Source organism: Rhinopithecus roxellana, chromosome 16 (assembly GCF_007565055.1).
Source record: "Rhinopithecus roxellana isolate Shanxi Qingling chromosome 16, ASM756505v1, whole genome shotgun sequence".
NCBI lineage: Eukaryota > Metazoa > Chordata > Mammalia > Primates > Cercopithecidae > Rhinopithecus > Rhinopithecus roxellana.
In genome coordinates, this window is record NC_044564.1 from 72,873,893 (window position 1) to 72,898,806 (window position 24,914).

The 24,914-nt window shown below is 38.7% G+C and overlaps 1 protein-coding gene across 6 annotated transcripts in view; it reads left to right on the forward strand.

Moving 5' to 3' along the window:
* Window positions 1-24,914, forward strand: part of FOCAD (focadhesin) — a 327,680-nt gene that overhangs the window by 290,760 nt on the left and 12,006 nt on the right. For all 6 annotated transcript variants that reach the window (XM_030919606.1, XM_030919604.1, XM_030919601.1 and 3 more), the window contains 4 exons: window positions 18,043-18,171; window positions 19,971-20,086; window positions 23,360-23,620; window positions 24,307-24,396. In XM_030919606.1, the coding sequence (XP_030775466.1) occupies window positions 18,043-18,171; window positions 19,971-20,086; window positions 23,360-23,620; window positions 24,307-24,396 (596 nt within the window). The remainder of the gene's footprint in view (window positions 1-18,042; window positions 18,172-19,970; window positions 20,087-23,359; window positions 23,621-24,306; window positions 24,397-24,914) is intronic.

Here is a 24,914-nt window from a genome sequence, read left to right on the forward strand (position 1 = left end):
AACCTTTGCATTTCTGGGATAAATTGTGTTTGATCATAGTATATAATCCTTTTAATATGCTGTTGGATTCTGTTTGCTAGTGTTGAGAATTTTTGCATCTGTATTCATAATATGTATCAGTCTCTGATTTTCCTTTTTTATGGTGTCTTTGATATCAGGATAATGCTGATCTCTTAGAATAAGTTAGGAAATACTCCCTTCTCCTGTTTTTTTTTAAGGAAATTGAGAAAGATTGATGTTAATTCTTTAAGTTTCTGGGAAAATTCACCAATGAAACCTTCTGGTCTTGAACTTTTCTTTGTTGGGAAATTTTTGATTGCTGATACAATCTCTTTATTTGCTATAGGTCTGTTAAACTTTCTATGTATTCCTGACTCAGTTTTGATAATTTTTGTGCTTCTAGGAATTTTTCTATTTAATCTACATTATCTATTCTGTTGGCATACAGTTTTTCATAGAATTCTCGTACAATCCTTTTTATTTCTGCAAGGTCCATATAAATGTTTCCATATTCATTTCTGATTTTATTTGCATGTACTCTAATGTTTTTTTATTAGTCTAGCTAACAGTTTGCCAATTTTGTTTACCTTTTCTAAGTTCCAGTTTTTGGTTCTGTTGTTTGTATTGTTTTCTTATTCTTTTTTTTTTCTTTTTTTTGAGAGATGGAGTATTGCTCTGTCACCCAGACTGGATTGCAGTGGCGTGATCTCAGCTCACTCCAACCTCCACCTCCTGGTTCAAGTGATTCTCCTGCCTCAGCCTCCTGAGTAGCTGGGATTACAGGTGTCTGCCACCATGCTCAGCTAATTTTTGTATTTTTAGTAGAGATGGGGTTTTACCATGCTGTCCAGGCTGGTCTCGAACTCCTGACGTCAGGTGATCTGCCCACCTTGGCCTCCCAAAGTGTTGGGATTACAGGCATGAGCCACTGCGCCCAGCCTGTTTTCTTATTCTGTACTTAATTATTTCCACTCTAAACTTTATTATTTCCTTCCTCTACCTTTGGGTATATTTGCTCTTCTTTTTCAAGTTCTTTGAGGCATAAAGTTGGAAATATTGATTAGAATTATTTCTACTTTTTTTTTTAAAAAAAAAAAGCCCTTTTAAAACAGGCATTTATTGCTATAAATCTCCAGTACACTGTATTTGTGCAATTCCATAAATTTTGGTAATTTTATTTTTATTTTTATTTGTCTCAAAGTATTTTATAATTTCCCTGTGATTTCTTCTTTAATCTGTTGGTCATTTAAGAATATCCTTTTTACTTTCCATTTATTTGTGAATTTTCCAGTTTTTTTTGGAAATCTGTTCTTGATTTCTATTCCATTGTGTTTATGAAAATACTTTGTATGGTTTTAATCTTTTAAAATTTATTGAGACTTGTTTTGTGGTCTGACATGTGGTTAAGTCTTAGAGAATGTTCCATGTGCTCTTGAAATGAGTGTGTATTCTGATGGTGTTGAGTGGAACTGTTCTAGCTATGCCAGCTAGATCTCTCTGGTTTACACTGTTGATTAATAAGGATCCTTTATATCCTTATTAATCATACGTCTAAATATTCTATTATTGAAGGTAGAGTATTGAAGCCTCCAACCGTTACTGTAGAGCTAGCTATTTCTCCTTTCAATTCTGTCAGTGTTTATGTATTTGGGGGCTCTATTGTTTGATTTGTATGTGTTTATAATTGTTAAATTTTTTTCTTTTTTTTTTTTTTTTTTTGCAAGATCTGTTGTTGTTTTATTGCTTGAGTATCGATGGTATAAAAATACAGTACTCAAGAGCCCATATCATCAGTTACATAAAAAAAAAAAAAACAGTAAACACTTATTCCATCTTTATAAATAGACAGGTTGCTCTAGGAAGAGAAACCATGCAATAGACACTAAAGTAAGCTTTAGAAACAAACATTTAAATCTTTATTCTCAATTTAACATTTTCCAAAAGCACATCGTTTTTAGTCTTTTGAAATAGAATAGTACCAAGTAAATTTAAAATGTGCCTTGTTTCTGCCTTTCTAGATGCCATTACATTTGCTTACTAAGCCACTTCTTGAGTTAAAGAAATAAAACATACACACTGCTTTCTAGAGCTTAAAATTATGTCTCTTTAAATTAACACCCATCTCTCCAGCAGAGGGAGCAAATAAGCTTTTGTATTTTCGTTTCTACCAAAATAACTTCTTTGACTTACTATGTACTTTTGTACAAAACATTTTGAATGCTACATTAAAGAATAAATTTGTACTTAGAATGTATTTAAGTCAACTCAATAGTGCATATTAAATGTTCATAAAATCTCCCAGGTGTAGTTCTTATACTTTTCATTTTGCTAAAGTCACTACATCCATGAAAATTTAATTCTAAATATTAGCTAAACAAAGAAAACTTATTACTTTTTTTCTGAACACATTAGAATTTAATCAGTTTATATTAGTACAAATGATGGAATGTGGGTATTTTTCATCTCCCATATTTTTTTAAATAATACTTTAAGTTCTAGGGTACATGTACACAACATGCAGGTTTGTTACATATGTATATATGTGCCATGTTGGTGTGCTGCACCCATTAACTCATCATTTACATTAGGTATATCTCCTAAGGCTATCCCTCCCCTTTCCCCACAATAGGCCCCGGTGTGTGATGTTCCCCTTCCTGTATCCAAGTGATCTCATTGTTCAATTCCCACCTATGAGTGAGAACATGGCGGTGTTTGGTTTTCTGTTCTTGTGATAGTTTGCTGAGAATGATGGTTTCCAGCTGCATCCATGTCCCTGCAAAGGACATGAACTCATCCTTTTTTATGGCTGCATAGTATTCCATGGTGTATAGGTGCCACATTTTCTTGATCCAGTCTGTCACTGATGGACATTTGGGTTGGTTCCAAGTCTTTGCTATTGTGAATAGTGCTGCAATAAACATACGTGTGCATGTGTCTTTATAGCAGCATGATTTATAATCTTTTGGGTATATACCCAGTAATGGGACTGCTGGGTCAAATGGTATTTCTAGTTCTAGATCCTTGAGGAATCGCCACACTGTCTTCCACAACGGCTGAACTAGTTAACAGTCCCACCAACAGTGTAAAAGTGTTCCTATTTCTCCACATCCTCTCCAGCACCTGTTGTTTCATGACTTTTTAATGATTGCCATTCTAACCGTTGTGAGATGGTATCTCATTGTGGTTTTGATTTGCATTTCTCTGATGGCGAGTGATGATGAGCATTTTTTCATGTGTCTGTGGCTGTATGAATGTCTTCTTTTGAGAAGTGTCTGTTCATATCCTTTGCCCACTTTTTGATGGGGTTGTTTTTTTCTTGTAAATTTGTTTGAGTTCTTTGTAGGTTCTAGATGTTAGCCCTTTGTCCGATGAGTAGATTGCAGAAATTTTCTCCCATTCTGTAGGTTGCCTGTTCACTGTGATGGTAGTTTCTTTTGCTGTGCAGAAGCTCTTTAATTAGATCCCATTTGTCAATTTTGGCTTTTGTTGCCGTTGCTTTTGGTATTTTAGACATGAAGTCCTTGCCCATGCCTATGTCCTGAATGGTACTACCTAGGTTTTCTTCTAGTGTTTTTATGGTATTAGGTCTAACATTTAAGTCTCTAATCCATCTTGAATGAATTTTCATATAAGGAGTAAGGAAAGGATCCAATTTCAGCTTTCTACTTACGGCTAGCCAATTTTCTTGATTAATCTAGTTTGAATTGATTCCAACTGAGCATCAACAACATACAAATATTCTGCTCCTATGAAGTTCCATTTCTCCCCTTTATGTTGTTATTGTCCCAAATTACATGTATATACATTATGTGCCCATTAATGTAGATTTATAATCATTGTTTTATGCATTTGCCTTTTAAGTTACATAGTAAGTGAAAAGGGGAGTTATAAAACAAAAGTATAATAGTAATGGCTTTTATATTTACCTGTGTAATTACCTTTACCAGAATTCTTTATTTCTTTGTATAGCTTCAAATTATTGTCTAGATTACTATGTAGTGTCCTTTTATTTTAGCCTTAAGGACTCCCATTAGCATTTCTTGTAGGGCATGTCTATGGATAACAAACTCCCTCAACTTTATTTTTCTGTATATATCTTAATTTCTCCCTAATACTTGAATTATAGTTTTGTTGGATACAGCATTTTTTGATGACAGTTTTTTTTTCTTTCAGTAAAAAGTGTTATCCTGTTCCTTACTGGACTCCATGGTTTCTGATGAGAAATGAGCTGTTAATCTTATTGGGAATCCCTTGTATGTGATGAATCACTTCTCTTTGCTGCTTTCAAGATTTTCTGTCTTTGTCTTTTGAAAATTTGACTACAGTATGTCTTAGTGTGGATTTCTTTGCCTTTATCTTTCTTAGACTTTGTTGAGCTTCTTAAATGTATGGATTTGTCTTTTTTATTAAATTGGAGAAGTTTTCAGCCATTACTTTTCAAATATTCATTCTGCCCCTTTCTCTCCTATCCTTCTGGGATTCCGGTTATGCATACCTTAGTATGCTTGATGTATCCTTAGGCTCTGTTCATACTTTTCATCTTTCTTTCTTCTCTGTAGACTGAGTGATTTCAGTTGACGTATCTTTATGTGAGCTGGTTCTTTTGCCTGCTCAAGTCTGCTATTTAATCCCTCTAGTGAGTTTTTCATTGTAGTTACTGTACTTTTTAGAGTATAGAGCTCTATAATTTGTTTGGTTCTTTCAAAAAAGAACTCTTTTTGATATTCTCTTTTTTCTTTTCTTGTATTGTTCTCCTGGTTTCTTTTAGTTCTTTGTCCATAATTTTCTTTAGCTGAATATATTTAAGAGAGTTGATTTCAAGTCTTTGTCTAGTAAGTCCAATGTCTTTGCCTCCTCTGGGACATTTTCTATTAATTTCTTCTTTGAATTGACAAAGCTTCCTTGTTTCATTTTATGCTCCATATTTTTTTGAAAACTGGACTTTTTTTGAATGTTAAAATTCAGTTTAATTCCAAGAATAAAAAAAGTTATGGTAAAATATATAACATAAAATTTAATTCTTAAATATACAATTTTATTCCAAGTCTTTGCTATTGTGAGTAGTGCCGCAATAAACATACGTGTGCATGTGTCTTTGTAGTAGAATAATTTATAATCCTTTGGGTATATACCCAGTAGTGGGATGGCTGGGTCATATGGTACATCTAGTTCTAGATCCTTGAGGAATTGCCATACTGTTTTCCACAATGGTTGAACTAGTTTACAATCCCACCAACAGTGTAAAAGTGTTCCTATTTCTCCACATCCTCTCTAACACCTGTTGTTTCCTGACTTTTTAATGATTGCTGTTCTAACTGGTGTGAGATGGTATCTCATTGTGGTTTTGATTTGCATTTCTCTGATGGCGAGTGATGATGAGCATTTTTTCATGTGTCTGTTGGCAAATGCCCATCTGTGACAGACTGGATTAAGAAAATGTGGCACATATACACCATGGAATACTATGCAGCCATAAAAAAGGATGAGTTTGCATCCTTTGTAGGGACATGGATGCAGCTGGAAACCATCATTCTCAGCAAACTATCACAAGAACAGAAAACCAAACACCGCATGTTCTCACTCATAGGTGGAAACTGAACAATGAGATCACTTGGACTCGGGAAGGGGAACATCACACAGTGGGGCCTATCATGGGAAGTGGGGAGGGGGGAGGGATTGCATTGGGGAGTTATACATGATATAAATGATGAATTGATGGGTGCTGACGAGTTGATGGGTGCAGCACACCAACATGGCACAAGTATACATATGTAACAAACCTGCACGTTATGCACATGTACCCTAGAACTTAAAGTATAATTTAAAAAAATATATATATATATACAATTTTATGACATTAAGCATTAATGTGACATTAAACATTAATTAAGCAACTATCACCACCATCCAGCTTCAGAACTTTGAAAAATGAACATTTTGCATATTATAACAGGGTAACTTGGAGTATTAGAGTCTTTCTTTTCCTCATTGTTTGTTTTTGTTTCTTGCTGTGGGCTATGTTCAGTGACTTCTCAAAATTGTAAAGCCTGTCTGTATTCTTTCTCTTTGAAGGCTCTATTATTTTAGCCAGTGATTAGCTAGTGTCTGCTGGAGAGTTGCTTGAACACCAGAAGTCAAAAAAAGGAAAACAAAAAAGACTCTGCCTTTCCTCCACAATGTGATTATTACACATTGCATGCCTATATCAAAATATTTCATGTGCCCCATAAATATATACACCTACTGTGTTCCCACAAAATCAAAAATTAAAAAAATACTCCACCACCACTTCTGCTTCTACTTTTTAAATCTCTACCTATTATGCTGCTATTTCTGAATATGCATCTTCTTTTTTAAAAAATTGTAGTGATAAGTACATAACATAAAATTTACCCTCTTAACCATTTTTTTTTTTTGTTGTTGTTGTTTTTGTGGGGCACAGAGTTTTGCTCTTACTGCTCAGGCTGGAGTACAGTGGTGTGGAGTGTTGGCTTACCACAACCTCCACCTCCCAGGTTCAAGCAGTTCTCCTGCCTCAGCCTCCTGAGTAGCTGGGATTACAGGCATGCGCCACCATGCCCGGCTAATTTTTTGTATTTTTAGTAGAGATGGAATTTCTCCATTCATTAGTGTTAATGTGAATGTATATTCATATTGTTATGAAACAGATCTCCAGAACTTTTCATCTTAGAAAACTGAAACTCTAGCCATTAAACAATAACTCCCTTTCTTTTTTTTTTTTTTTTTTTATTTTATTTTTTTTATTTTTATTATACTTTAAGTTCTAGGGTACATGTGCATAACGTGCAGGTTTGTTACATATGTATACTTATGCCATGTTGGTGTGCTGCACCCATCAACTCGTCAGCACCCATCAATTCATCATTTATATCTTGTATAACTCCCCAATGCAAGCCCTCCCTCCTCCCCCCTCCCCCCTCCCCATGATAGGCCCCAGTGCGTGATGTTCCCCTTCCCGAGTCCAAGTGATCTCATTGTTCAGTTCCCACCTATGAGTGAGAACATGCGGTGTTTGGTTTTCTGTTCTTGTGATAGTTTGCTAAGAATGATGGTTTCCAGCTGCATCCATGTCCCTACAAAGGACGCAAACTCATCCTTTTTTATGGCTGCATAGTATTCCATGGTGTATATGTGCCACATTTTCTTAATCCAGTCTGTCACAGATGGACATTTGGGTTGATTCCAAGTCTTTGCTATTGTGAATAGTGCCGCAATAAACATACGTGTACATGTGTCTTTGTAGTAGAATAATTTATAATCCTTTGGGTATATACCCAGTAGTGGGATGGCTGGGTCATAAGGTACATCTAGTTCTAGATCCTTGAGGAATTGCCATACTGTTTTCCATAATGGTTGAACTAGTTTACAATCCCACCAACAGTGTAAAAGTGTTCCTATTTCTCCACATCCTCTCCAACACCTGTTGTTTCCTGACTTCTTAATGATTGCCATTCTAACTGGTGTGAGATGGTATCTCATTGTGGTTTTGATTTGCATTTCTCTGATGGCGAGTGATGATGAGCATTTTTTCATGTGTCTGTTGGCTGTATGAATATCTTCTTTTGAGAAATGTCTGTTCATATCCTTTCCCCACTTTTTGATGGGGCTGTTTGTTTTTTTCTCGTATATTTGTTTGAGTTCTTTGTAGATTCTGGATATTAGCCCTTTGTCAGATGAGTAGGTTGCAAAAATTTTCTCCCATTCTGTAGGTTGCCTGTTCACTCTGATGGTAGTTTCTTTTGCTGTGCAAAAGCTCTTTAGTTTAATGAGATCCCATTTGTCAATTTTTGCTTTTGCTGCTGTTGCTTTTGGTGTTTTAGACATGAAGTCCTTGCCCATGCCTATGTCCTGAATGGTACTACCTAGATTTTCTTCTAGGGTTTTTATGGTATTAGGTCTAACATTTAAGTCTCTAATCCATCTTGAATTAATCTTCGTATAAGGGGTAAGGAAAGGATCCAGTTTCAGCTTTCTACTTATGGCTAGCCAATTTTCCCAGCACCATTTATTAAATAGGGAATCCTTTCCCCATTTCTTGTTTCTCTCAGGTTTGTCAAAGATCAGATGGCTGTAGATGTGTGGTATTATTTCTGAGGACTCTGTTCTGTTCCATTGATCTATATCTCTGTTTTGGTACCAGTACCATGCTGTTTTGGTGACTGTAGCCTTGTAGTATAGTTTGAAGTCAGGTAGCGTGACGCCTCCAGCTTTGTCCTTTTGACTTAGGATTGTCTTGGCAATGCGGGCCCTTTTTTGGTTCCATATGAACTTTAAAGCAGTTTTTTCCAATTCTGTGAAGAAACTCATTGGTAGCTTGATGGGGATGGCATTGAATCTATAAATAACCTTGGGGAGTATGGCCATTTTCACGATATTGATTCTTCCTATCCATGAGCATGGTATGTTCTTCCATTTGTTTGTGTCCTCTTTTATTTCACTGAGCAGTGGTTTGTAGTTCTCCTTGAAGAGGTCCTTTACATCCCTTGTAAGCTGGATTCCTAGGTATTTTATTCTCTTTGAAGCAATTGTGAATGGAAGTTCATTCCTGATTTGGCTCTCTGCTTGTCTGTTACTGGTGTATAAGAATGCTTGTGATTTTTGCACATTAATTTTGTATCCTGAGACTTTGCTGAAGTTGCCTATCAGCTTAAGGAGATTTTGGGCTGAGACGATGGGGTTTTCTAAATATACAATCATGTCATCTGCAAACAGGGACAATTTGACTTCTTCCTTTCCTAACTGAATACCCTTGATTTCTTTCTCTTGCCTGATTGCCCTAGCCAGAACTTCCAACACTATGTTGAATAGGAGTGGTGAGAGAGGGCATCCCTGTCTTGTGCCAGTTTTCAAAGGGAATTTTTCCAGTTTTTGCCCATTCAGTATGATATTAGCTGTGGGTTTGTCATAAATAGCTCTTATTATTTTGAGGTACGTTCCATCAATACCGAATTTATTGAGCGTTTTTAGCATGAAGGGCTGTTGAATTTTGTCAAAAGCCTTTTCTGCATCTATTGAGACAATCATGTGGTTCTTGTCTTTGGTTCTGTTTATATGCTGGATTACGTTTATTGATTTGCGAATGTTGAACCAGCCTTGCATCCCAGGGATGAAGCCCACTTGATCATGGTGGATAAGCTTTTTGATGTGCTGCTGAATCCGGTTTGCCAGTATTTTATTGAGAATTTTTGCATCAATGTTCATCAGGGATATTGGTCTAAAATTCTCTTTTTTTGATGTGTCTCTGCCAGGCTTTGGTATCAGGATGATGTTGGCCTCATAAAATGAGTTAGGGAGGATTCCCTCTTTTTCTATTGATTGGAATAGTTTCAGAAGGAATGGTACCAGCTCCTCCTTGTACCTCTGGTAGAATTCAGCTGTGAATCCATCTGGTCCTGGACTTTTTTTGGTGGGTAGGCTATTAATGGTTGCCTCAATTTCAGAGCCTGCTATTGGTCTATTCAGGGATTCAACTTCTTCCTGGTTTAGCCTTGGGAGAGTGTAAGTGTCCAGGAATTTATCCATTTCTTCTAGATTTTCTAGTTGATTTGCGTAGAGGCGTTTATAGTATTCTCTGATGGTAGTTTGTATTTCTGTGGGGTCAGTGGTGATATCCCCTTTATCATTTTTTATTGCATCTATTTGATTCCTCTCTCTTTTCTTCTTTATTAGCCTTGCTAGCGGTCTGTCAATTTTGTTGATCTTTTCAAAAAACCAACTCCTGGATTCATTGATTTTTTGGAGGGTTTTTTGTGTCTCTATCTCCTTCAGTTCGGCTCTGATCTTAGTTATTTCTTGCCTTCTGCTAGCTTTTGAATGTGTTTGCTCTTGCCTCTCTAGTTCTTTTAATTGTGATGTTAGAGTGTCAATTTTAGATCTTTCCTGCTTTCTCTTGTGGGCATTTAGTGCTATAAATTTCCCTCTACACACTGCTTTAAATGTGTCCCAGAGATTCTGGTATGTTGTATCTTTGTTCTCATTGGTTTCAAAGAACATCTTTATTTCCGCTTTCATTTCGTTATGTACCCAGTAGTCATTCAGGAGCAGGTTGTTCAGTTTCCATGTAGTTGAGCGGTTTTGATTGAGTTTCTTAGTCCTGAGTTCTAGTTTGATTGCACTGTGGTCTGAGAGACAGTTTGTTATAATTTCTGTTCTTTTACATTTGCTGAGGAGTGCTTTACTTCCAATTATGTGGTCAATTTTGGAATAAGTGCGATGTGGTGCTGAGAAGAATGTATATTCTGTTGATTTGGGGTGGAGAGTTCTATAGATGTCTATTAGGTCCGCTTGGTGCAGAGATGAGTTCAATTCCTGGATATCCTTGTTAACTTTCTGTCTCGTTGATCTGTCTAATGTTGACAGCGGAGTGTTGAAGTCTCCCATTATTATTGTATGGGAGTCTAAGTCTCTTTGTAAGTCTCTAAGGACTTGCTTTATGAATCTGGGTGCTCCTGTATTTGGTGCATATATATTTAGGAGAGTTAGCTCTTCCTGTTGAATTGATCCCTTTACCATTATGTAATGGCCTTCTTTGTCTCTTTTGATCTTTGATGGTTTAAAGTCTGTTTTATCAGAGACAAGGATTGCAACCCCTGCTTTTTTTTGTTCTCCATTTGCTTGGTAGATCTTCCTCCATCCCTTTATTTTGAGCCTATGTATGTCTCTGCATGTGAGATGGGTCTCCTGAATACAGCAGACTCATGGGTCTTGACTCTTTATCCAGTTTGCCAGTCTGTGTCTTTTAATTGGAGCATTTAGTCCATTAACATTTAAGGTTAATATTGTTATGTGTGAACTTGATCCTGCCATTATGATATTAACTGGTTATTTTGCTCGTTAGTTGATGCAGTTTCTTCCTAGCCTCGATGGTCTTTACATTTTGGCATGTTTTTGCGATGGCTGGTACCGGTTGTTCCTTTCCATGTTTAGGGCTTCCTTCAGGGTCTCTTGTAAGGCAGGCCTGGTGGTGACAAAATCTCTAAGCATTTGCTTATCTGTAAAGGATTTTATTTCTCCTTCACTTATGAAACTTAGTTTGGCTGGATATGAAATTCTGGGTTTAAAATTCTTTTCTTTAAGAACGTTGAATATTGGCCCCCACTCTCTTCTGGCTTGTAGAGTTTCTGCCGAGAGATCTGCTGTTAGTCTGATGGGCTTCCCTTTGTGGGTTACCCGACCTTTCTCTCTGGCTGCCCTTAAGATTTTTTCCTTCATTTCAACTTTGGTGAATCTGGCAATGATGTGTCTTGGAGTTGCTCTTCTGGAGGAGTATCTTTGTGGCGTTCTCTGTATTTCCTGAATTTGAATGTTGTCCTGCCCTACTAGGTTGGGGAAGTTCTCCTGGATGATATCCTGAAGAGTGTTTTCCAACTTGGTTCCATTTTCCCCCTCACTTTCAGGCACCCCAATCAGACGTAGATTTGGTCTTTTTACGTAATCCCATACTTCTTGCAGGCTTTGCTCATTTCTTTTTCTTCTTTTTTCTTTTGGTTTCTCTTCTCGCTTCATTTCATTCATTTGATCTTCAATCGCTGATACTCTTTCTTCCAGTTGATCGAGTCAGTTACTGAAGCTTGTGCATTTGTCACGTATTTCTCGTGTCATGGTTTTCATCTCTGTCATTTCGTTTATGATCTTCTCTGCATTAATTAGTCTAGCTGTCAATTCTTCCACTCTTTTTTCAAGATTTTTAGTTTCTTTGCGCTGGGTACGTAATTCCTCCTTTAGCTCTGATAAGTTTGATGGACTGAAGCCTTCTTCTCTCCTCTCGTCCAAGTCATTCTCTGACCAGCTTTGATCCGTTGCTGGCGATGGGCTGCGCTCCTTCGCAGGGGGAGATGCGCTCTTATTTTTTGAATTTCCAGCTTTTCTGCCCTGCTTTTTCCCCATCTTTGTGGTTTTATCTGTCTCTGGTCTTTGATGGTGGTGACGTACTGATGGGGTTTTGGTATAGGTGTCCTTCCTGTTTGATAGTTTTCCTTCTGACAGTCAGAAGGACTGTCTGTTGGTCTGTTGGAGATTGCTTGAGGTCCACTTCAGACCCTGTTTGCCTGGGTATCAGCAGCAGAGGTTGCCAAAGATAGAATATTGCTGAACAGCGAGTGTACCTGTCTGATTCTTCCTTTGGAAGTTTCCTCTCAGGGGTGTACTCCACCCTGTGAGGTGTGGGGTGTCAGACTGCCCCTAGTGGGGGATTTCTCCCAGCTAGGCTACTCAGGGGTCAGAGACACACCTGAGCAGGCAGTCTGTCCGTTCTCAGATCTCAACCTCCGCGTTGGGAGATCCACGGCTCTCCCCAAAGCTGTCAGACAGAGTCGTTCGCGTCTGCACTGGCTCCTGCTACTTCCCCTGTTGGTCTTCAGCTGTGCGCTGTCCCCAGAGGTGGAGACTACAGAGACAGGCAGGCTTCCTTGAGCTGCTGTGAGCTCCACCCAGTTCGAGCTTCCCAGCGGCTTTGTTTACCTACTTAAGCCTCAGTAATGGCGGGCGCCCCTCCCCCAGCCTCGCTGCTGCCTTGCGGATAGATCGCGGCAGACTGCTGTGTTAGCAGTGAGGGAGGCTTCGTGGGCGTGGGACCCTCCCGGCCAGGATTGGGATATATTCTCCTGGTGTGCCTGTATGCTTACAGCGCAGTATTGGGGTGGGAGTTACCCGATTTTCCAGGTGTTGTGTGTCTCAGTTCCCCTGGCTAGGAAAACGGATCCCCTTCCCCCTTGCGCTTCCAGGTGAGGCGATGCCTCGCCCTGCTTCAGCTCTCGCTGGTCAGGCTGCAGCAGCTGACCAGCACCGATTGTCCGGCACTCCCTAGTGAGATGACCCCAGTACCTCAGTTGAAAATGCAGAAATCACCGGTCTTCTGTGTCGCTCGCGCTGGGAGTTGGAGACTGGAGCTGTTCCTATTCGGCCATCTTGCTCCGCCCTCCAATAACTCCCTTTCTCCCACCCTTCTCCCTAGCCCCTGGTAACCACCATTCTATTTTCTTTTTCTATGAATTTGTCTTCTTTAGATACTTCACATAAATGGAATCATACGTTTTTTTGTGTGTGAATGACTAATTTAATGTAATGGCCTTATGTTTCATCCATGCTATAACATCTAACATGATTTTCTTTCTTTATAAGACTGAATAATGTTCTTGTTATGTATATACTGCATTTTGTTTATTTATTCTTTCATCAGTAGGCATTTGGATTGCTTTTACCACTTGGCTATTGTGAATAATGCTGCTATAAACATGGGTTTGCAATATCTCTTCAAGATCTTGCTTTCAATTTCTTTGGGATATATACCCAAAAGTGAGGTTGCTGGATTATATGGTAGTTCTAGTTATAATTTTATATTTATATAAAATAATGTGTAATTTTTTAAGGAACTGACATAATGTTTTATATAGTGGTCACACCATTTTATAATCCTACCAAGTGTACATAAGTGTTCAAATATCTCCGTATCCTTGTCAACACTTTTTATTTTCTGGTGTTTTTGTTGCTGTTGTTTTTATAGCCATTCTAATAGGTATGGGCTGATATCTCACTGTGGTTTCGATTTTGTTCGGTTTTTTTGCCTTCTGATTAGTGATATTGATTGTCTTCATATGCTGTTGGACATTTGTAAATCATCTTTGGGAAAATGTCTAAGTTCTTTGCCCATTTTTATATGCTTCTCTTTTTTTTATGCTACTCCTTTTTTAGCTGCTCGTTTTTCCTTTTGTTGATTCTCCCTCTGCCCTGTCTTTTTCAGTTTCTGGTTACTTTGCTTTTCCTGCTAATTCTGCATGTGCTTCTCTTTTCTCCTGTACTTCTTTCTGCTGTTTTTCATTTTTCTTTCTCTGCCTGCTTTTTGAGTATCTATTCATTTTGCTTCGGTTTCTCTTTTCAACTTCTAATAATTCTGTTACTTTTTCTGCTGATTCCACATAGCTTCTCCTTTATCCTATGTTTCTCCTTTTTGCAGGTGTTTTTCCTTCTGTTGATTCTACCCTATTCTTCCACCTTTTCCGTGTGCTGATTTTACCTCTGCTTCTCCTTGTTCCTGTGTTTCTCCTTCCTGCAGCTATTTTACCTTCTGCTGACTTTGTCCTGTTCTGCTTCCCTCTTCTTTCAGCATCTGCTAATGTGGCCTCTGCTTCTCCTTGTTCCTATGCTTCTCCTTTCTGCAACTCTTTTGCTTTCTGCTGACTTTGCCCTGTTCTGCTTCCCTCTTCTGTCAGCATCTGCTGATGTGGGTTCTGCTTCTCTTTTTTCCCATGTTTCTCCTTTCTGCAGCTGTTTTTTTTTTTTTTTCTTTTTTTTTCTTTCTACTGACTCTTGCTTCCTCCCTTTTAGCATCTGCTGTTTTGGCCTCTGCTTCTCCTTTTTTCTATGCTTCTCATTTCTGCTTCTGTTTTTGCTTTTGCTGACTCTGCCCTGCTTCCCCCTTCTTTCAGCATCTGTTGATGTGGCCCCTGCTTCTCCTTTTTCCTGTGTTTCTCCTTTCTGTAGCTATTTTTCCTCCTGCTGACACTACCCTACTTTTGCTTCCACCTTTTAGCATCTGCCAGTTCGGCCTCTGCTTCTCCTTTTTCCTATGCTTCTCATTTCTGCTGCTGTTTTCACTTTTGCTGACTCTGCCCTACTTGCCCCTTCTTTCAGTATCTGTTCATGGCCTCTACTTCTCTACTTCTCCTTTTTCCTATGTTTCTCCTTTCTGCAGCTGTTTTTTTTTTTTTTTTTCCTGACTCTTGCTTCCCCATTTTAGCATCTGCTAATTTGGCCTCTGCTTCTCCTTTTTCCTGTGCTTCTCCTTTCTGTAGCTATTTTTTTCCTCCTACCGACTCTACCCTGCTTTTGCTTCCACCTTTTAGCATCTGCCAATTCGGCCTCTGCTTCTCCTTTTTCCTATGCTTCTCATTTCTGCTGCTGTTTTTACTTTTGCTGACTCTGCCCTACTTCCTACTTCCCCCTTCTTTCAGCATCTGTTCATAGCCTCTGCTTCTCCTTTTTCCTATGTTTCTCCTTTCTGCAGCTGTTTCTTTTTTTGTTTGTTTGTTTTTTTCTCTGACTCTTGCTTCCCCATTTTAGCGTCTGCTAATTTGGCCTCTGCTTCTCCTTTTTCCTGTGCTTCTCCTTTCTGAAGCTGACTTTTCCCTTTTCTGCTTCCCTCTTCTGTCAGCATCTGCTGATGTGGGCTCTGCTTCTCCTTTTTCCCATGTTTCTCCTTTCTGCAGCTGTTTTTTTTTTTTTTTTTTCTGCTGACTCTTGCTTCCCCCCTTTTAGCATCTGCTGTTTTGGCCTCTGCTTCTCCTTTTTCCTATACTTCTCATTTCTGCTTCTGTTTTTGCTTTTGCTGACTCTGCCCTGCTTCCCTCTTCTTTCAGCATCTGTTCATGGCCTCTGCTTCTCCTTTTTCCTATGTTTCTCCTTTCTGCAGCTGTTTTTTTTTTTTTCTGCTGACTCTTGCTTCCTCCCTTTTAGCATCTGCTGTTTTGGCCTCTGCTTCTCCTTTTTTCTATGCTTCTCATTTCTGCTTCTGTTTTTGCTTTTGCTGACTCTGCCCTGCTTCCCCCTTCTTTCAGCATCTGTTGATGTGGCCCCTGCTTCTCCTTTTTCCTGTGTTTCTCCTTTCTGTAGCTATTTTTCCTCCTGCTGACGCTACCCTACTTTTGCTTCCACCTTTTAGCATCTGCCAGTTCGGCCTCTGCTTCTCCTTTTTCCTATGCTTCTCATTTCTGCTTCTGTTTTCACTTTTGCTGACTCTGCCCTACTTCCCCCTTCTTTCAGCATCTGTTCATGGCCTCTACTTCTCTACTTCTCCTTTTTCCTATGTTTCTCCTTTCTGCAGCTGTTTTTTTTTTTTTTTTTTTTTTTTTTTTTTTTCTTTTTTCTGACTCTTGCTTCCCCATTTTAGCGTCTGCTAATTTGGCCTCTGCTTCTCCTTTTTCCTGTGCTTCTCCTTTCTGAAGCTGACTTTGCCCTGTTCTGCTTCCCTCTTCTTTCATCATATGCTGATGTGGCCTCTGCTCCTTGTTCCTGTGCTTCTCCTTTCTGCAACTCTTTTGCTTTCTGCTGACTGTGCCCTGTTCTGCTTCCCTCTTCTGTCAGCATCTGCTGATGTGGGCTCTGCTTCTCCTTTTTCCCATGTTTCTCCTTTCTGCAGCTGTTTTTTTTTTTCTACTGACTCTTGCTTCCTCCCTTTTAGCATCTGCTGTTTTGGCCTCTGCTTCTCCTTTTTCCTATGCTTCTCATTTCTGCTGCTGTTTTTACTTTTGCTGACTCTGCCCTGCTTCCCCCTTCTTTCAGCATCTGTTCATGGCCTCTGCTTCTCCTTTTTCCTATGTTTCTCCTTTCTGCAGCTGGTTTTTTTTTTTTTTTTTTTCTGCTGACTCTTGCTTCCCCATTTTAGCATCTGCTAATTTGGCCTCTGCTTCTCCTTTTTCCTGTGCTTCTCTTTTCTGCTGCAGTTTTTCCTTTTGCTAACTCTGGCTGCACATCTGCTTCTCCCGTCTTTCAGCATCTACTGATTCTGCTACTTTTTCTGATGATTTTGCCTCTGCTTCTCCTTCTTCCTATGCTTCTCCTTTCTGAAGCTGTTTTTCCTTTTGTTGACTCTACTTCCACTCTGATTCCCCCCTTTTCATCGTCTTCTGATTCAGGTGCTTTTTTGCTGATCCTGCCTCTGCTTTTCCTTTTCCTACCTCTGCTTTTCCTTCTGTTGATTCTGCTTCTCTTTCTGCTGATGCTAATTTCCTTTCTGCTGCCGATGTTGATCCTGCTGCTTTTGCTCCTCCTTGGTCTTCTACATTTTAATGTGTTATACTATTTCTGACCTCCTCATAGCTTCATGTTTACATGGCCCTTAATGGCTATTCCATTCCTAATTGCACTATATGTTTCCACTCACAAATGCTCCACTATCTGTTTTTCAATTTCTAATTACCCTATACACACTCCCTTAAAAAGGAATGCGATATTAAAGTAATGGTACTATGTCATAGGCAGCTGATTAACTGATGGACTAGCTGTTACACAGCCCTTAGATGCTCACTTCTAGAATAGTCACCATGGCATAGGCTGGGAAGCAGAAAAACTAGAGACTCCCATGTTACAGAATGCAGTCTAGGACTACATAGACTAGGTAATCCATAGTCCATAGAAGGGAATGTACCTGAGTCAGCAATCCTTATTATCTCTGCTGGAAGTAGATTGAGGTGTAAGTGAGCAATGAGGTAGTAATATAAAAGAAGTTACTTAATTTTGAGAACTAGATAAAAAGACAAGAGTGTGCAGAGGACAGCTAAGTAGCAATGTGGAAAATATTTATCCAGTCAAAAAGGAAAGACTGTAGACAAGTAGAAGAATGAAATCGTGTCATTTATGGCCACCTGGAGAACTCATGTTAAGTGAAACAAACCAGCCACAAAAAGATAAATATCACATATGTGGAAGCTAAAAAAGTTGATCTCATACACGATGCCAAAGAAAGTTGATCTTATATAGAGGTAGAGAGTATAGAATAGTGGTTAATAGAGGTTAGGAAGAGAAGGAGGATGGGGCAATAATGAGAGATTGGTTAAAGGAAACAAAACGAGGAATAAGTTCATATACGGGGAATAAGTTCTGGTGTTCTAAAGTACTGTAGGGTGACTATAGTTAACAATAATTGTTATTTCCAAATAGCTGGAAAAGAGGATGTTGAATGTTTCAACATAAAGAAATGATAAATATTGGAGATGATGGATATGCTATTTATCCTGATTTGTTCATTGCACATATGTGTGAAAATATCACTCTATACCCCATAAATATATACAGTTATTATATATCAATGAAAAATTTAGAAAATTTTTTAAAAAGAGAAGAACAGAGGGAGCAAGGTTTTCTGGCAAATGGAGTTGAAATTAAGAGCACAGAATTGAAGGGTTGATCACAATTGAAGATGTGATATCAGATCCTTTGATGCTAGAAGGAAGGAAGGATTTGTTGGCATTTTCCACTTCCATGATGGTATGCAGGTGTTTTACTGTTATTTTTCCCTTTCTGTTATAGGTCCTGAATCTGTTCCTCCTTCCCTTCTTAAATTAGTGATGAAACCCATAGCAACTGTTGGAGAAAGCTACCAATATCCTCCTGTGAACTGGGCTGCACTTCTCTCTCCACTTATGAGGCTAAATTTTGGTAAATATCATGTGTTTTTACATCTTCAGACTTTGATTTTAGTATTTGACCTGAATGGAAAAACAGATTCTGTGTCACAATGTGTAGTGACCGGATAGACTTTTTAGATCTTGAGGTTTGTCATGTTGGATGGGATGGTTGGGTTACTTTCACTTAGTCATTGAGCCCCTGAGGGTGAGGAAGAAGAGGTCTAAAGACACAGGCCAGATACACCTGCGAAAAACAATGCTTGACTGAGGTTTGCACACCACTGGGAATGTGGTACAGGTTCCATTAAGCTTGGCCTTGTGGTTATCAAACTACATTTCCAGAGCCGTAGGTTTCAAGAAGTACCATGTGGGATGCTGTATTAATTTTCTGTTGCTGCTGTAACAAATTACCACGGTGGCTTGAAACAATACAAATTTATTAGCTTTACAAGTCCATAGGCCAGAAGTCCAACATGTTTCTCACCAGACTAAGATCGAGGTATCAGCAGATTAGAATTTCTTTCTAGAGGTTCTAGGGGAGGATTCATTTTCTTTTCTAGCCTCTAGAAGCTGCCCACATTTTTGACTTGTGGCCCCCTTTCCCCATTTTCAAGGCAAGCAATGGAAGGCTAAGGTCTTCTCACACCATCATCTTTCTGGTTCTCTGTAGCCAGGAAAGATTTTCCTCCTTTAAGGACTCATGTGATTAATAGGCTCACTTAAATAATCCAGGATAATCTCTCCATCTCAAGATACTTAACCTTAATCACATCTGCAAACTTTCTTTGCCATATGAGGTAGTGTATTCACAGGTTCCAGGTATCAGGATGTGGACATTATTGGGTACCATTATTCTGCTTACTACAGTTATTTTGTGGTGAGAAGCAAACAGAGTGCACACCTCAACACCTTGAGTTCATCCACAGCAACCTATTTTATACAGAATAGAGTTACACGTACAAATATAATTTAATGTACTTTTTCCCCACCCTAACTTGAAAAATAAAAATAAAATAAGAAGGGGGAATGAAGAGCAATTTAAACGGTGTTGTAAAATTATATGTGTTTGTGTGTGTGCCTGCCATGAGTGCTCTATCCTTTATAGTAGAGTGCATATGATATGCAAAACATGATATATAAAACAACTTGTATACTGTAATTTATGTGCAGTTTCAGAGACAAAGATAATTTTGACTATATACAATTTTTCACTTAAATGCTTTCATATAAACCTAATCTCTATGTAAGATATAATGTCACCATACTGGGTTTCCAGAGATTTCATTTGAAAAATATGTTCCTCTGTCCCTCTCCTTCTTTTGTGTGCTATGTTGAAATGTTTGTGTTTCAGTTAAGTCCTTAGAAAAAGGAAGGAAAATAAGGTGCTGATTGGAATCTTACTACTAGAAAGGCTCGATGACTAGAGAATGTGACTGTATCTTTAAGCCATTCCTCACCTTGATATATTTCTTCATGGTCTGCATATGAGATGGCGAGAAGGGAAAAACAGAGATCAAGAGATTACTCGCTAGAATATTCTCATATTTTAGATAGTGTTTGAGTGTGTAGGTTCCTCTGGATATCATAAGAGAAATTCCCCTATCTAGTTCAAGGCTCTTGCTAGTTCCAAGACTTGGGACTGTGATGCCTTTGGACACGTTATTTTGCCTCATAATTAACAAGTCTCTTGAAATATCTCTTCTGGTTTACTGAAGTTCTGTTACCTGCAGAAGTCACATAAGCAGATGCTTTAATTGGAGATATTAAAGCCTGAAAATGAGTCAGGAAAGTAACTATCTATTCAGATTCTTTTCCTTTCTTGCCTTTCAGGTGAAGAGATTCAGCAACTGTGCCTTGAAATTATGGTGACCCAGGCACAGTCATCCCAGAATGCAGCTGCACTATTGGGCTTGTGGGTGACGCCACCACTGATCCACAGTCTGAGTGTATGTAGTAACTAAGGGTGTTGGCCAACAGGAGGATATCGTTCTTTAGGAGGAGATTAACATTCATTTGGGTGTGTGTTCTCAAAGTCAAGAGGAGACAGATGAGATCTTTTTTTTTTTTTTTTTTTTTTTTTTTTTTGAGACGGAGTCCCGCTCTGTCACCCAGGCTGGAGTGCAGTGGCCGGACCTCAGCTCACTGCAAGCTCCTCCTCCTGGGTTTACACCATTCTCCTGCCTCAGCCTCTGAAGTAGCTGGGACTACAGGCGCCCGCCACCTCGCCCGGCTAGTTTTTTGTATTTTTAGTAGAGACGGGGTTTCACCATGTTAGCCAGGATGGTCTCGATCTCCTGACCTCGTGATCCACCCGTCTCGGCCTCCCAAAGTGCTGGGATTACAGGCTTGAGCCACCGCGCCCGGCCGACAAATGAGATCTTAACAAAAATTGAGAGTTTGATAGTAGCTCGCCTACATACTGGGAAATTCTATAGTTCAGAACCCTGCCATAGCCATTACTATTCATGCTTTAGCTACCATTTATTACAAAAAGTGGAAAATGATGATCAGAGGTATTAAAGTTCCTTTCTCAAGATCATATAGCTAGAAAGTTGTGGAATTATTTGTACTTATGTTTATTTGATTATATAGTATATGTAATTATTTCAGTACATATTAAGAGAAAGAAAATCCATATGTACTCGACTCATCCATGTATTATCCTTCCCTTTTCCCAGAGGAGGCAGCAATTAAACTAACCGAACCATGATTCGGTTAGGTATCACATCAAGGGGACCAGGGGATGTAGGTGGGAGAGTGTAGGTGGAGAGAATAAAAGATCTCTACTAGGCTGTTTAGCTTGAGCAAAGCGTTGAGAAAGAAATGACCCAGTCTGGTGTTTGTGATAGAGGGGCTAGCACTTTTCACATATAGGCCAAGGACAGATAGGAAGAATAGGGCAAGAGATTTTAAGATGTGAAGTTAGTAAAGATGTATAATTTTGATTAGGTTTCAAACTAGAACAGAAAAGCATATTCCATGATTCTTTAGAGGTTTACCAGTTGATATAAGTTAAATGCTGTCATCTTTTAATTGTCTCCATAATCTGGCCTATTCTTCTGTCCTAGGAGGCTTTAATTGTTTGAGAATAGTGCAAAGCTCTCTTATCATTTCCTCAGTCTCTTGGCCTTTGTCCCTGTTCAACACTGTTTCTGTTTTTGTTGTTGTTATTGTTGTTGTTTTTGAGACAGTTTCTTGCTCCATGGCCCAGGCTGGAGTGCAGGGGTACAATCTCTGCTCACTGCAGCCTCTGCCTCCTGTCTCAGCCTCCCAAGTAGCTGACACTATAGGTGTGTGCCACCACGCCCATTTAATTTTTGTATTTTTAGTAGAGACGGGGTTTCAACAATTTGGCATGTCTGGTCTCGAACTCCTGACCTCGAGTGATCTGCCCACCTCAGCCTCCCAAAGTGCTGGGATTACGGGTGTGAGCCACCACGCTAGGCCTGTTTTTGTTTTTTTAAACCTTTCCTACTCCTCCTCACTGTCTTTAATTGAAAGTGGATGCTATCAAGGTCTGCATCTTTCTGTCAGGTATTAACTTCACTCCACCTGTCTGCTCCAAGTGGCTCCCAGCTGCCTGCCACTTACTGAGCCCTTGCGGTGTACCTGGTACCTGCAAGCACTCAGTGAGTACAGAAATCAGACCTAATTTCTCTACAGCCTGACAGAATAATTTTAAAATAGCTTTGTTGAGTTATAATTTATATAGCCTAAAATATGGCTGTTTTAAAATATAAAATGTGATGAATTTGAGTACCTTTATAAGTTTTTCAGTCATCACCAAGAATATTTCCATCACCTGACAAGTTCCATTGTGCTTGTTTGTAGTCAATCCCCACTCCCAGCTTCAGACCCAAGCCACCACCAATCTGCTTTCTATCTGTAGCATTGCCTTTCTAAAACAACCTTTATTCTTATAATTTTACATAAATTATATATACATTTCATATCAGTTTTAGAAATGCTTTAGAATGGAATTATATATGATATGAATTTTTGTATGTCTGTCTTATTTCATGTCTGAGAGATACATTTTATTATTTCCATTTTAACAGACTTATAAACCGAGGCAAATGGAGGTCAAAGCAAAGTTTGCCTAGCTAATAAATGAGAGAGCTGTGTCTATCTGACTTCAAAGCCCTGTTCTGTTCACTCCTTCTTCCTTTTGAATCAGACCCATTTCCAGCCTGTTGGGTTGGCCTCCAAAATTTTCCTAAATTTTACTTACCCTTTATCTTTTAGATCTGTGCTACTCTGTGCATTTGTCTTTGATTATTTACCTTTATTGTTATCTTGGTTAATTAACAATTAAGTTTGTGAATTCATTTTCTTAAATATAAAATGATCTGAGATGGCATATTGTTTAAAATGAGGTATTGAGAAAACTCATGCAACTACACCGATCTTTTTAGAAATTTGCAGAAAACATTGTTCCTCTGTCCCTCCCCTACTTTTGTGTGTTATCTTGAAAAAAAAAATAGCACACAAAAAAAGTTTTTGCCAGATTTTACTTTTTAGATCACTTATTTTGCCAGATTTTATTTTTAGATCACTTATTTTAGACTTGCTGCCCCTTTAGTAGCATGCTTATATTCCTAAGAATTTTCGAAGCCCACTTGGTTAAAGTCTGTCACATAACACAGCTGTTACTAACACGCCCTTTCTTGGCTCTCGTGAACTCTAAGGTGTCTGGGCAGTTCTACATGCTCAGCTGGTGGTTTTACTTTGGTCATAAATGGTCCCAGCATGTCACTTCTCCTTATTACTTCCTTATTTTTCTCAGAAGAAGAAATTAATAGTATCAGATGCTCTGTTTAGTTGATTTTCAGCAGATGAGCCTTTCATCTTCTAGAGCTTTTCTTGCCAGAGAATGTGACCTTTTAAAACTGAAAAGTAACTGTCATGTACTTTCAGGAGTAGCATTTTATTCCCATCACTGAAAACCTCCAAGGTTTAAGCTGAGTAGTTCACAGATGGGTTGGCAGATCCATATAAACACATGATTCACCCTGGATCAGAAGTAACTGCAGCAGCCAAAATTACATGCATTGGTGGCCCATTGGACCATGAAGCTGTGGGAAAATGAAGAGGGGAGGAAGTAACCTGAACCTTTTATCTCTCAGTCTACCCTCAAACACAGTGGTGACCTACAGGTTTTGAACATTTCAAACCCAGACTTGCCTATTTACATTCAACCTCTTCTGTTTTACTTCCAGCTGAATACCAAAAGATATCTCCTGATATCTGTACCTCTGTGGATAAAACACATCTCTGATGAACAGATCCTGGGTTTTGTTGAAAATTTAATGGTGGCAGTTTTTAAAGCAGCTTCCCCACTTGGAAATCCTGAGCTATGCCCAAGCGCCTTACAGGGTCTGAGCCAGGCCATGAAACTGCCCAGCCCTGCCCACCACCTCTGGAGTCTGCTCTCTGAAGCTACTGGGAAAATTTTTGACCTCCTGCCAAATAAGATTCGGGTGAGGAACAAAAATATTTACATTCCTGACAATTTATGTTTGGGATATTTTAAAGACTTTTTGGCAAAGTGGGGAGGTGTATGTTTTAAGAATGTGGGTGGGAAGGCTAGCAAGAAATAACCACATTCTTTACTAGGAGTGTGTTTGTTTCCAAGATCTAAATTGAGGTTGAATTTTTAGAACCAAAGTTTTGAGCAAGCTTAGAAGCCGTTTAACTAGTGCTGCACCAGGAAATTTGCTATTATGTCTTTTTATCAAATGCCTCTTGTAGAAGACCAGAAAGCTCAGAAGTCCTTACACTTTATACCTGGAGAATCCTTGGGCATCATTTCCCATATACTGTTTATATAAAAGGATTTAGCATCAGCCCTTCCCGTCCCCCAAAAGACCTCTGAATTGTAATTTTACAAAGAGGTTAGAAATTTATTTGGGATAAAGGGATTTTGATAAGGAGAAAAAGGTATAGCCAAAAAGAAAAAAAACACACACACACACAAAAACCCCCACAAAGTAACAGGAAAGATGTCTTCAAAATGACAAAAATTGGCCAAATGATTTGGTTTGGTTAAAATTAAAATCTCATCAGCTGCTGTTCATGGGGATAAGAAAATCTAATAATTTGTCAGAACATTTTGACCCGTTATTTTACACTGTTTGCTGACATGTTTGGGATTTTTCTTTATCAGAGAAAGGATCTAGAGCTGTATATCAGCATAGCAAAATGCCTCTTAGAAATGACAGATGATGATGCCAATCGGATCGCCCAGGTTACTAAGGTAATAACATATCTTTCTATACCTTTTTTCATTACTGAGGCAGAAATTACAATTGAAGAATTGATTTCAGTGTCCTTTTGGCCGAAGCAAGTTGTGTTTCATTTTTGAATTATATCCTATATATAATAATATATCATATTATTACATGCATGTAATGTAATTGGAAATAAAGTATGTCATTTACTTCTTAGTACCTAGAGCTGAAGGTTGCTGTTACTCGCTTGAGTTTCTACCTAAAATACCATTCAGAACATTGTCACTGGAACATACTAAGTAGTGTTCTGATGTCCCCTAAAGAGGTAGTCTGCTTCAGCAAGGTCAGAGTTTGTTTCTGAAAAGAATAGAGGTAAGAATAAGATAGTGGTAGAGAACACAGACTCCCACAGTTCTGTTTCTTACTCTGCCACCTGTAGCTATGTGATCTTAATTTAAGCAAGTTGCTTAACCACTGTGCTTCAGTTTACCCATCTGTAAAGGTGGGATGATAATAGTGATCTACTGCAGAGAATTGGTATGAG